Source organism: Leucopleurus acutus (assembly GCF_964270905.1).
Source record: "Leucopleurus acutus genome assembly, chromosome: 11".
NCBI lineage: Eukaryota > Metazoa > Chordata > Mammalia > Artiodactyla > Delphinidae > Leucopleurus > Leucopleurus acutus.
The window spans coordinates 10619266-10633387 of record NC_139152.1 but is presented as its reverse complement, the minus strand read 5'-3'; the positions used below and the strand labels follow the sequence as shown (position 1 = coordinate 10633387).

General features: G+C 45.9%; 1 protein-coding gene across 2 annotated transcripts in view; it reads right to left on the bottom strand.

Moving 5' to 3' along the window:
- FAM234B (family with sequence similarity 234 member B) overlaps positions 1–13890 on the bottom strand; it is a gene marked incomplete at its 3' end in the record, with an annotated part of 34318 nt that extends 20428 nt beyond the window's left edge. For both annotated transcript variants that reach the window (XM_082850877.1, XM_082850876.1), the window contains exons 1-2: positions 13848–13890; positions 3413–3811 (exon numbers count right to left, since the gene is read on the bottom strand). In XM_082850877.1, the coding sequence (XP_082707003.1) occupies positions 3413–3811; positions 13848–13884 (436 nt within the window). In that variant the 5' untranslated portion in view covers positions 13885–13890. The remainder of the gene's footprint in view (positions 1–3412; positions 3812–13847) is intronic.
- Between the last annotated feature and the right edge of the window lie 232 nt (positions 13891–14122).

Sequence of the window (14122 nt, the reverse complement as noted above, 5' to 3'; positions counted from 1 at the left end):
CACAGACCAGCTCCCTGCTCCAGGCTGGAAAGGGAATGCTCCGTAAAAACCAGGCAGACTTCTGGGTCCTAGATAAGATACACAGACCCACTCCTGCCTGTGCCTCTCGCCAAGGACAGCTAGAATCCCTGGGCACTAAACATAAAACAAACATGAGAAGACTCTGGAAGGCAGAGAGAAGGCAGACCGGCTGGGGACGGCAAGACCCAAGGAAGGACAACTGTGGCTCCCCTGGGTCTTCTCTGGCCTCATATCCCAGACAGGGTGCTGCGGAAGCTGGCGACCCAGAAATGCCAACAGGGACACAAAGAAGGCCCCAGAAGAGCTGGTCCCCAGCCAAAGGACAGGAGAGGCACAGCCTAGCAGGACAGAAAAGCTTTCCACAAGAACTGCTTGACTCCAACCAAACACCACAGACAAAACTGTGGTCCCAGCCAGCCCCACAGCAAAGGCCAAGAGGAAACCCTTGCCGGGCTGTAACAAGGTCCCTCTCACCCCACCAGGGTCAGGTCAGAGAAGGCCGGGTGGGGAGGCTGGACTCCCATCCCCACCTAGCAGCACTCAGGCCTCCATACATGAGGGAAGCCTACGGTTCTATCCCCACCAAGCATTAACGGGGCAGCCGCCCAGCCCTGGCGTCAGCAGAGGCCTGATGGGAGCCTGCACCTCCATCTCCACCCGGCAGTGACAAGGTAGGTAGTGTCATGCCCCCCGACACACCTCCAAACAGTGTGGAGTCAGGGGATGCTTGCCAAATTCGGAGAGAACTCACACATGGCTAGTGGAAGTGTAAACTGGTACAACCACTACGGAAGATAATTTAAGAGAAACTCCTAGGGCTGGACATGCACATATCCTGTAACCCAGCCATTTCACCCCCAGGTTTATGCCCTAGAGAAATCCTTACACACTCCAACAGGAAACATGCACAAGAATCTTCTCAGTGGCATTACTTATTTTTTAAAAAACAGAAGTCACCTAAATGCTCATCGACAGTAAAGTGGATCGATAAATCATAGGACATTCATACCATGGAAAATTAGTGGTGAAAATAAACTCCAGTGACAGTACATTGATACGGATAAACCTCCAACATATTATTTAAATACGCTGAACAAAAAAGCAAGTCACAGACAACTACATGATTATATCAATATTTATATGAAATTCAAAAACAGGCAAAATTAAAGAATATATCATTTAGAGATGCATATCTATGTGGTAAAACTTTAAACACAAGTAAAGGAATAACGACACAAAACTCAGGAGAGGAGAACCCTCTGGCGGGGAGAGGGGGATACGGTCAGGAGCGACACATGGGGAATTGCAAAGACCTTTACAAGGTCCTATTTCTTAAACTCGGTGGTAGATACACCAAGAATTCATTACTAGTCTGTACGCTGTATATAAATATTACAAGAGCTAACTTAGAAAAAACAAAAAAGGAAGGAAGAGAGGGAGAGACATTCTATGTGTAGGAACATATCGTAAGACATATCCACCCAGTTTTGCCTTAAGAGAAAGTAAAGATGAGAACGAAGCACTCATCAGAAGCTAATTCAGCTGGGATCAGAGAAGGGTCAGAGAGAAAATGTTTCTAGATCAAGATGATGCAGGGGTGTGGGCATACTGTAGGGAAGGGAAAAGTTTTCCTCTGCCTTCTTAAGGTTTCTAGCTGAGACTGACATAAGACACATGAACAAGGGGAAAGCACTCATATTTTATTTAATAAAATTGTGCATGTGCATGGGAGTTCCCACAGTTAAATGAAGACCCAAAGACGTGGCTAAGCCGCAGTGTTTATATCCCGCATAGCACGAAGAGTGGCGACTGGAAAAGTAACTAAAATACATGAGGGAACTACAGGAAGATGAGGGTTATTCTAAAAAGGTCTGTTTGTACAAATGTCTCTCTGCCTCAACCCCCTGTCTCTGGTGATAAGAGTGTTCTTTCCTCCTGGAATAGGGAGGGCATCTTTCACCTGGGAGTTTCATCTCCTGCTTTTGGGAAGAATCGAAGGTCAGAGTGGCCCGCTTGCACCTGCTAATGGTCAAATGCCTTTAACTCAAAATAGTCAATACACCAAAGCGCCACGGTGGGCTGGTGTGTTCTGAGCCCCTTCAGCCTGGTGCAGTTTTCGAGGGACAGGACCTTTCAGCACCGACAGTTAGATGGGATCCCCAATCTTGACCCAGGGCAAGCTGTTTTAAAGAAACCTGCTCCACAACCTACATGTCCATCAACAGATGAATGGATAAAGAAGATACGGTACACATATACAGTGGAATACTACTCAGCCATAAAAAAGAAAGAAAAGTTGCCATTTGCAGCAACATGGATGGATTTGGAGGGTGTTATCCTGAGTGAACTAACTCAGACAGAGAAAGACAAATACCGTACATCACTTATATGCGGAATCTCAAAAATACAACATACTACTGAATATAACAAAAAGAAGCAGACTCACAGATACAGAGAACAAACGAGTGGTTACCAGTGGGGAGAGGGAAGGAGGAGGGGCAATGTAGGGGTAGGGGATTGAAAAAAGGGATTTACAAGAAATCATGTGTGTGAAACTTTTGAAAATTGGAAAGTACGGTAAAATTTAAAGACTTTCATTCAGTAAAAAAAAATAATAATGAAAAATAAAGAAAAATGAGACAAAATTCCTTGGGTAGCACCATCCCAACCGTCAGGAGCAAGAAAGAAAAGTTGCGGCAAGGAAGCAACTCTCTTTTCCTTGAAAAGAAATTATTTGATAAACAACAAGGTCCCACTGTCTAGCACAGGGACCTATATTCAATATCCTGTAACAAATCTTTTCCATAGTGGAAAAGAATATGAAAAAGAAGATGTGTACAAAACTGAATCACTTTGCTGTACACCAGAAACTAACACAACACTGTAAGTCAACTATACTTCGATAAAAAAGAAAAAGAAAATTTAAAAAAAGAAATTATTTGAAAATTCAATTTAGATCAGGCTTCTACAATCAACAAAACCCCAAGGGCCCTACAGGAGCTGTGGCCTCTAGCCTGGCCAGGATGGGAGCTTCACTTTTCTCTGTAAACCGCCCTTCCCACAGCTTTGCTCTCCCCTGATGCAGCCTCGGCTGCACGGCAGGACTCAGCAAACCAGGGTTCTCTCCTCCCTGCGTCTAATTAAGACCTTCCCTAGAGACACACAGCGCAGCGATCCTCCCAAGTTTCTGGAGCCATACAGATCCATCTTTCTGTCTCATTTCAAATCCTAACCTCCTAACCACCTCCACACACAGGGGGAGAAATGCTAGATGACACACACGTTAATTTGTAAAGACTTGGAGGAAATCGTCAGTGTAATCAGAAGCTTGCCGGAATGACACGCGATCATGAAGTTTCACAGACTTAGAGCTAAAGGTCCCGCAGCTCACCTCCCTGGGGGCCCAAGCGGCGGCTCCACGTGCTGTGCAGGCCTCGGGGGGGACAGGGGATCAGGAAGGCACACACGAGCACCAGGACCATGGAGATCACCAGCATCAGCAGGAAGACGGATGTGCGCACGTAGGACGCGATGGAGGAGGCCGCCTTCTGCTCCAGGGCCCCCAGGGGCTCCAAGGGGTACCCCTCCGTGGTGACCTCCGAGAGATGGGGCTTCCCAGCCCCAGTGACCTCAGCGTCCGAGTCGGGCTCTGGTGCTTCTCCCAGCGGACTCTTCCCGTTCTTGACCCCTCCGTTCTTCTGCTGCAGGTTAAGCACGAGGTCATCTTCACTCTCGTCGCTGTCGGCCTGTGTGAGGGGGTCATACTCCCCCAGGTCCGGGCTCTTCTTCCCTGAAAAGACAGAAAGCCAGACGGTCAAGGAGAACCTGGAAGGAGGGACCTTCGGCAAACACACAGCAACAGTAAACACCTAGGAGAACACACAGAACAGAACGGAACAAATCTACGTTGACAAGCCTGAACCTTGGAGCCGTCTATAAAATAGATTCCGGCGAAAAGGGGGAAAGAATGGGGGGAAAAAAGAAAATCAGTGCTCTAGAATTATTGCTTTCATGAGCTTAAGAACATTGGAAAAGAAACAGAGAAAGTGGCAAATTTCAAATACACTTTAGCTGTTTTTTTTTTTTTAAAGCCCTCTCTTAATTTGTGTGACTCTGACGAAAAAGACCATAGCTCTTCTATGAAACCTTCCATACACCTGATGCGCATACTTCCTTTGATTATCTTAGATTGGTGATGTTCCGATCTTTCCTGCGACTCCTCTAAACTATATTTTTTAACATTTTTAAAAAATTTATTTATTTTTGGCTGCATTGGGTCTTTGTTGCTGCGCGTGGGCTTTCTCTAGTTGCAGCGAGCAGGGGCTACTCTTTGTTGTGGTGCGCGGGCTTCTCATTGCGGTGGCTTCTCTTGTTGCGGACAACAGGTTCTAAGCATGCGGGCTTCAGTAGTTGTGGCACGTAGGCTCAGTAGCTGTGGCTCACGGGCTCTAGAGGGCAGGTTCAGTAGTTGTGGCACATGGGCTTAGTTGCTCTGTGGCATGTGGGATCTTCCCGGACCAGAGTTCCAACCCACGCCCCCTGCATTGGCTGGCGGACTCCCGACCACTGCGCCACCAGGAAGTCCCTCTTTAAAGTCTTTATTGAATTTGTTACAAAATTGTTTCTGTTTTATGTTTCGGTTTTTTGACCCCCAGGCATGTGGGATCTTAGCTCCCTGACCAGGGATTGAATCCACACCCCCTGCATTGGAAGGCAAAGTCTTAACCACTGGACTGTCAGGTAATTCCCTCCACTAAACCTTTAGAACAACCGTTCTCTGCACAGTTGGCCTGCTCCTCACAGGCCAATATGTGTGACTTCCCAGTTGTTGCTATGGAAACCACGTAGAAAGTCAAACGCTGAAAGTCATCTGGAGACATCTTACCAAAAACTTACTTTTGAGAACCTCCCTGCAAATCTATCGCCCTTTCAGTACATGTTTCAGTAAACAGTGGTTACCCGAAAACTGCTATTCTGAGCCTGCATCTCAGATGGGTGGGATCCAGCCGGCACAAGGAGGTGAAGGACTTGTCTTGAGGCTGGTTTACAGAACAAGCACCCTGGTTTGACTGAGACCGTATCTTTGCAGGGGTGGCCAGAGGCAGGCATTACAGGGGGCTTCAGCCCACCTCTTCCTGAGCCACCGCTGGCCCTTGCAGCCAGCCACTGGATGAGTTTATGCCTTTATTTTAGGCTATAGCCAAATAAAAACCAAGAAAAAGTGGCTGGTTTTGGAAATTACCTGGTAAGCTATCACTAATGTAAACTCTATGGTTAAATCCTTTGTTAAGAAGACATATAAAAAAGAAAATACAACCCGGATATTTAAAAGGGGAAAAGGAAGAATTTCTCATGTTCTCTGGTCACTGGGATCTTCGTGATGTCACTTCATTTTGTCCAATAAATACTGAGTTTGATTTTTTAAGGTATTAAATTATAAGAAAATTAAGCAATTATTAGAAATTTCATGCAAAATAGTACCTCCAGGACATGCCACAGAGTCAGTGCAGCTGATTCCCATAATTTTTATATTTCCTCTATGAACCAAATGGTTTTATTAATTAGGGCCCATCATTCCCTAATCATCCCAGATAACTTTATTTATAATAGTTTGCAAACAGAACCATAGGTTGTTGTAATATTAACTCTAATACTTTTTTAAGTTTTTTTTTTTTGGCTAAAAAAAAATACACCTGACAGAATGTTTTAAATGTGCTGCCAGCATATGGTGGAGTATTATTCAGCCTTCAAAAGTAAGGCAATTCTGACACATGCTACATACAACACGGATGAGTCTTGAGGTCACTATGTTACGTGAAATGCGCCAGTCACCAAAACACAAATACTGTACGATTCTACCTATATGTAGTCACATTCACAGAAGCAGGAAGTAGAATGGTGGTTTCCAGCACCTGGAGGGAGAGGTCCATGGTGGGGTTGTTGTTTAGTGGGCATAGAATTTCAGCTTCGCAAGACGAAAACGTTCTGGAGCTTGGTTGTACAACAATGTGAGTATTCTTAACCAGACCGTGCACTTAAAAATGGTTAAGATGCTAAATTTTATTGTGTGTATTTTACCACAGTTTTTTAAATTTCAAGTTAAAAAAAAGAATACACTTGACAAAGAGGAAAACCTATACAGCAGCCCCAAATCTCAGGGTTCTTAGAGACTTTGAAGGTCACATAATCCACCTCCACCCGTATTCCAAATATGCACCTCCTTACCAACGCCCACCGGGCAGTCACTCAGCATACACCTCAGCGGAAGCCTTATCAGGGAACTCACTACCCTCCCGTCTAGAAAGCAGCACCTTACTCTGATTCAGGAATCTACTTCTGGGCATTTGCCAACTACCTGTCTTAGTTTTAATTTCTGGGACCCCTCTTCCCCATGCACAATACTTGAAGATACCAATCATAAGAAACGTAAGATATGGTATTTACAAGCTCAAGTCCTTACGATAGCAACCTTAAGTCAAATCTTCGCTCCATCTCTCATTAACTGTGGGACCTCAATTAAATTTCTTCACTTTAGTAACCTCAGTTTCCTTATTTGTGAAATGGGATAATTATCGTTCCTACCTTATATGACTGTTATGAGGATTAAATAAGATAACATATGCATGGTTCTCAGTGCTGCCTTAGGGTCACACTCAGTAAATTGCAGCTTCTGTTATTATGGTTGGCATTCTATCTCCCCACTGCCTGACCCAATCTCCTGAGCCCCGGTTAAATACCTCTACCTCTTCAACCCATTACTTGAAGACGCATTGTTTCAGATGCTCCGCAACACCCTGGTCACTCTCCTCTGGACACAAAGTGACATGTCTGTGCTCTTTAAAGGATGGTTCCCAGACGTGAATACAGTCCCCAGGGTGCAGTGTGACCAGGGCAGAGAAGAGCAGAACGGTGTCCTCCCTAGTCAGAGAGGACACTACAGTTCAATTCCTGTAACCTAGGAGCAGGCCAGCTTCCTTGGTAGTCCCATCACACAACTGATTCAACTAAAACTCCCACGCACTTTCTACACACACTCAAGCTGTCCTGTAATTGCACAATTTTTAGTGAAAAATGTAGCATCGACCCTTACTGAATTCAGTCTTGCTAGTCACTTTCCACCCTGCAACAAACACAGCCTAAAACAGCACCTTTGCCAAAGTGAAATCATGAATGAAATACTGGCGAACAAAACGGTTTAAAGGAAATGCGCTTTTATTATATGATATACTATCACAGGCAGGAAGAAAGCTCGACTGCACACGCTGCAGAAATCTGTAAATTCTTTAATAAATCTATAAAAATAAATTGCAAGCATTCTTTTTGTTTTCTTTTTTTTAACATCTTTATTGGAGTATAATTGCTTTACAATGGTGTGTTAGCTTCTGCTGTATAGCAAAGTGAATCAGCTATACATATACATATATCCGATATCTCTTCCCTCTTGCGTCTCCCTCCCCCCCACCCTCCCTATCCCATCCCTCTAGGTGGTCACAAAGCACCGAGCCGATCTCCCTGTGCTATGCGGCTGCTTGCCACTAGCTATCTATTTTACGCTTGGTACTGTATATATGTCCATGCCTCTCTCTCACTTTGTCATGCTTTGAAAAAAAGCCGCTGTTGAACTGATCCCTCTAACAAAATTATGTGCTTCTAGTTAATGATGGCAAAGGAAGGCCTTTCTGTCTGTCTCTTCCTAAAACCAGGGGGCGGGGGGGATAAAAAGAAATAAAATTGCGGGGGAGGGAAGGGAAACAGCCACATTCCCAAACTAGAGTTTATGGAAAACCGTTGCCAAAGGCAGTGAAACTTGTATCCAACTGAGGAAGTACAGTAAGAACAGGGACATACATTTCAAGTCTCCAGCAATGAGCAGAGTTCACAGAATTAATAATGGTGATGACGTGGATGTCAACTGGAAATGTACTGAGAGCGACTATGCCAGGCACTGGTCCAAGCATTTACAGGGATTAACTCATTTAATCCCCACAACAACTCTAAGAGGTAGGTATTATTATTATTCCCATTTTCATCAAAAAGATGAAAATATATAGAGAGGTAAGTTGCCTAAGATCACAGAATTAACAAGAAAAGCCGGGATTCAACCTCAGGCAATTTGATGAGAGTCCACAGTCCTAACCAATCAGTTATGCTGCCTCCCTTGTTCCATGGATATAAAGCCAAACCAAATAATCCCTTGCTCAGAAAGACAAAGTCTGGGGTCCCAGAAGCACCAATGAGCCCCATTCAACACCACAGGGTCAAAGGCAAGGTTAAGACTGAAGGAGAAAAAGCACAAGCTTCTCTCCTTATAAGAAGCAGGCTGGCAGCACGGCAGGTTAGAACAAGCGCTGGAGTACCGTCAGTTCTCGAGAGGAGGATGTTTTGGACAGTGTGGGTCCAACAGGGAGACCGAAAGCAGACGGTAATTCAAAGAGGGCAGTTTCATATAAAGAATTATTAGACAGTGATAGGAGAGTAAATATAAATATGGGAAGAGAAATCCAAAAGGTATCCTAGGATGGGGAGACTGTATCCCAGGAAGGACAAACTTGGTATTTAAAGGGTCCGGATCCACCTTCACAGATCAGGCAACAAAACTGAATGTGCAGCTCAGGGGCAATAAATTGATAACTGGCACAAGAAGCGAAGAGAAGTAAACACTAGTCAGCACTCTAAGGCCCTGTGGCAAACGCCAGCCAGGAGAGAAACATCCGCAAAGGAAGAGCACTGATGGGAAAGGGATCTGAGTTGACAGCCTAAATTAGGTTCCAGCCTCCAGCTGCCCCAGCTCACTCAGCTCCTGCCCACGGGTCAGCCAACAGCTGGCTTTAAAGCAGCCACCCATCTAGATATGAAGAGGAATCAGAGAGGAGCCATCATTAGTACCTGGTCCACAAGCTACTGCAAAGCTCTACAAATACCTAAGAAAGAAGTTACAACAAAACCTAGCGGACGAAGCCGGCTACAGAACGAATGCTGGACCAATTCTACCACGAAACGGGAAGAGATAATGAACCTACACTTCCCCCTGGGATCCAAGAAATTCAAGAAATAGTCTTCTCTGAAATAAGGGCTCATAAGAAAAATATAGTATTTCTAAGAAGAAATGACAATGCAATAGAGAAGATGAAAAGTAAACAAGGAGAGCTCAGGAAAACGATGGAAGAAAATAAAGCAATTTTAGGGACTTCCCTAGCGGTCCAGTGGGTAAGACTCCGTGCTCCCAATGCAGGGGGCCCGGGTTCAATCCCTGGTCGGGGAACTCTATCCCACGTGCATGCCGCAGAGAAGTCCCGTGTGCCTCAACTAAGACCTGGCGGAGCCTTAATTAATTAATTAATTAATTAATTTTTAAAAAAACAGTTTTAGAAAGGATATCCTTACTGGGATCAGCAAAAAGAACCGACATGGCTAAAAACAGCATCAGAGACTTAAAGGATAGACTGTGAAAATCAAGCAGGATAAAATGGAAATAACAACAGTGGCTGGCAGTTTTGAGCACTTACTATGCTCTCTTCCAAACCCTTTTACTGTCTTAGCTCAGGAAATCTTCATAGCAACTCTTAAAGGTAGACACAGTATTGTCTCCATTTTAAAGATGAGGAAACTGAGGTTTGGAAGTTTAAGTACCTGGCCCATAGTTAAACAGCAAGTAAGTGATCGTACAAGGATTCAAACCCAGGCAGTCTGGCCTGAAGCCTGGACTAACTATCTCTGTGCTTCCCATGGGAAAGATCAAAGCATTGAAAAGGACTAGAGAGAAAGGGATAGATAAAAGGAACAAAAGTGATCCAATAAATGCATAACTAAAGGAGAGAACAGAAAAGAAAATGGAACCAAAAATGACATTTAAGGGCTTCCCTGGTGGCGCAGTGGTTGAGAGTCCGCCTGCCGATGCAGGGGACACGGGTTCGAGCCCCGATCTGGGAAGATCCCACATGCCAGGAGCGGCTGGGCCCGTGAGCCATGACCGCTGAGCCTGTGCGTCCGGAGCCTGTGCTCCTCAACGGGAGAGGCCACAGCAGTGAGAGGCCCGCGTACTGCAAAATAAATAAATAAATAAATAAAAGAATAATCCATATTGAAACATATCCTAGTAAAGGCACCGAACTTCAAGGACAAAGAAGGAATCCCATGAGCAGGCAGGCCAAGGGGAAAAGAATCAAGTCACTAATGATGGGACAAAAATCAGGCTGCCTTCTCCACAGTAACGTACGTTTCTAAACGGCAGTGCGGCAAAATAGAAGAATCCTCAGAGAAAGAAGAGGGGCCGCGAAGTCCAAGAACTGACCCCACACGACACCTCTGAAGCGCGGAGGCACGCATGCAAGACCGCAGAGGCTTTCTTTAAGGGATCGCAGCAGACTGCCACGTGTTCGTGCCCGAATTACAGAGGAAGATACATACTGACTTTAACACTATTAATATATATGTTTCCAGAAAGTGCAAAGACAAGCCCCAGCTTAATTATTACAGACTGCAAGTTTTAATTAGAGAAGTCCTAAGTAAATATTTTTTTTTTCTGTCTATTCACAGAAAAAGAGGTAGACAGTACGCTGACTTGCCTAAAATTATACTCAGGCTGAGGAGTAGACACCAAATCCTTGCTTCAACTTTCCCACCCTCTTGTCTGCTGATTTCAGCTACCACTCGCATTTTTAGTCAATGAAAGGTTTCCAGAGAATAAAGAGGGGACACTGATTTCAGAGTAAATCAACATAAATGAGCTTTCCATGGCTGTCACTTTTCCTTATAGGAAGACTGGGGTTACTAGGTAAACAGCATTCCCAAAATGGGATAGAGGAAAACATCGGTAGGAAAGACACGCAACTGTACCACCCCCAAGTGTTTTCAGGAAAACATACTATAATGCATACTATTCTATGACATGCACTACACTTCACACAGACTATCCTATACACGCTACTGCAACTAAAGGTAAATCATTCGCATCATGAACTAGTTTATCCGGGGGCACATAATCTCTCCAAGTTACATATAATGAAACAAACCATTACAATAACATTATGCTCTTATATTCCCTTCAGTGTTTGACCTTTAAACTTTTTTTTTTTTTTGCGGTACACGGGCCTCTCACTGCTGTGGCCTCTCCCGTTGCGGAGCACAGGCTCCGGACGCGCAGGCTCAGCGGCCATGGCTCACGGGCCCAGCTGCTCCGTGGCATGTGGGATCTTCCCGGACCGGGACATGAACCCGTGTCCCCTGCATCGGCAGGTGGACTCTCAACCACTGCGCCACCAGGGAAGCCCTGACCTTTAAACTTTTAAATGGACTAAAAATATATATTCTTAAGAGATAAGTTGCCCCACCCCCTGCTTTATGACTGTCACACTGCCCTTCTGTTATTAATTAACCTCATTCTATGCATGTGGACCAAACATCTTTCCATCTTGAGCTTGGTGAAAGGGTACGAGACTGAAATACATCCCCAGCAACTGTCCTTTCTTCACCAGGTTGATGGACATCTGTCATATGCACATTACATCAGGTCTTCCTCAAGGTAACACATTTGTAAAGATCATGGTGCTAATGATGAAGATAAGAATGGTTAATTAACACTTACTGAATACTTAACACATGTTAAAGGTCAACACACTTCTTAAGGACATCCATCTCTTTTACGACGCCAGATAACCCTACCGCGTGGCATACAGTGAATGTTCCACAATAACATTATTATTACGTATGAAGAAACTAAAGCTTAAAGAGAATAAGTAACTCATCTGATAAAGAGTGGATTTAACCCAAGTCTGTCGCATGCTCTTCACCATCATTCTACTCTGCTTCCCTACACGTAAAAATAGCGAGGATGTCATTGTGGTGATCATTTTGCAACATCTACAAATATCAAATCATGAGGTTGTATACCTGAAACTAGTATAATGTTATAGGTCAATGATACTCAATTTAAAAAAAAAATAGCGAGAATGTTAACTAAGGTAACATGATACAGTAGCCCAAACAGGACAGTAGCTTCACAGATCCAATTACAGGGTATCCAAAAAGAGCTCTAAGAAAGCAACTTCTACCTAAAAATTGTATTTGGGGTGGAGGGGAGAAAAGGGCAGGAGGGAGAAAAGCAAAAGCACAAGCAAAAAACAAAAAACCCACGTCACATAAAAGAACATATGGCCTTTGTACCTGGGCCTAAAAGTATCAAACGCTCCTGAGCGCTGAGGGCCCTGCTGCCACCCAAACACAGGCCCAACGACCAGACTGTGCTTCCCTTCCCTGTCGGCTGACCAAGTTACTGCAACTGAATACTCCAGGAGTAATAATACCAAAGCCTCCGCATGCAAAAGAGCTCAAGAGTTTCGAAAGCAGGATTCCCAGCCTTTGAGAATGACAATTACCTATGCAGGAGGGGAAGCAGGGGGACAAGGAATCTAAAAGAAAACAAGAAATAAAGCTAAATATGTCTGACACCCCATTACCCCTTGGGAGGATATCATCCTACACTAAGGATACATAAGGCTACTCTCTTCAAAGTCAATGCTGCAGGCAGAGGGACGTGTCCCCCACTTCATTCCAATGTTACATACACATTCCAAGAGAGATATTATCAGTGTTCCTTCCGATGTTCTAATGGGCACATGCGGGGAAAAAAAAAAAAAAGGTGTCTGAGGTCATGAAATCTGGGAACAGAAATGAAAATTCATAGCCAGCCCAGTGTCATCCGTGGCACAATGTAGCAGACTGGAAACTCCTTGAGAAACAGGACCCGGTAATCCCCCTGAAGCCTTATGCTGGATGTCCGCCAGACACCCAACTAGCACTTTTTACCCAAGCGGGCAAAACAACTGTTTTTCCCACTAACACCTTAAGTTACCAACAAACAAATGTTTATAGCTTAATATTTAAAACTTATTTAGGTTAAACCATAAATTTTTCTAAAGCCTTAACGTCTAAAATTTATTTGGGCAGAATAAATATACTTTTATTAAAATAGCACATTTCTAGTAGCACAGTCCCATGCTGGAGGTTTAAGAGGAAAAACAAAAACAAAAAACTTGGAGCTGCTGCCCGAAGTACTGAATTAGCTCTAGAAGTTGACATCACCACGAGTGCCTCCTGAAAGAATATTCCATCCATTATCTGCAACTTGCAGGTGCCAAATAATTTCCCTCATAAATGCTTAGGCTCCAGAGCCAGAGGCCGAACAAGTGGAACCATAAGCCCAGGATCTAGAGTCAGAAGACCCCCCCCCCCCATATTCAAGTCCAAGCTTTTCCAATACTGCTTGTGCGACCCTGGACAGGTCAATTTGCCAAATAACGCATTTTTTAGGAGGGGAAATGCCTGTCCCACCTACCTCAAGGCAGCATCAATGTTGTCATTAAGTGGAGAGGCTGCTCCAAGGGGTCACTCGCCATCCTGCCGCTCCCTGACCCCGCCCAGGTCCAGCCCAAGACGGAAGGAGTTGGAGACCCTGCGGTACCTCCTTCGCGTAGCTCGGGAAAGGATGCTAACCTCACCGCCCTCCCCTGGGGACAGTGGCGACGCGCGCCCTGACATTCGCCGCCGCCGCAGCGCCGAGCCACCATCCACACGCGCCTCCCGCGTCCCTCCCTCCGTGTTTCCCAGGCTCGCCCAGCGCCGACGACCCCCAACCCGCCGAACGCCTCATTTGCCCCCTGGTGGCGCGTGGACCCCAGCCCGCGGGGGCTGCACCGCCTCGCCTCCCCGCGCCGGCAGCTGCGCCCAGGTTGGGGCCAGACCCCGATCGGCTTCGCCCCCGCAGTCTCGCCTCCCCATCTCCCCAGGCCCGGCGGGGGCGGGGTGGTCGCGGGGCTGCGGTTTCTTACCCGGGAGCTTGAGCGCCCTGGACAGCACGGTCGCCATGGCGGAGGCCCCGCTGCGCGTGCGCGCTCTCACGTCCTGCCGGGAAGTGTAGTTCGCAGTCGGGGTGCGCGGGGTCAGGACCTGGAAAGGTGGGAGCCGGACCGCGAGGCAGGGCCGGGAGGAGGGGCCGGGCTGCGGCGTCCGCGCCCACGTGGCACTCCTCCAGCTCTACTCCGCCCCCTCGGGGACAGACCCCTTATTGGGCAGGTCACTTCACCACTCGGAGCCTCACTCTCCT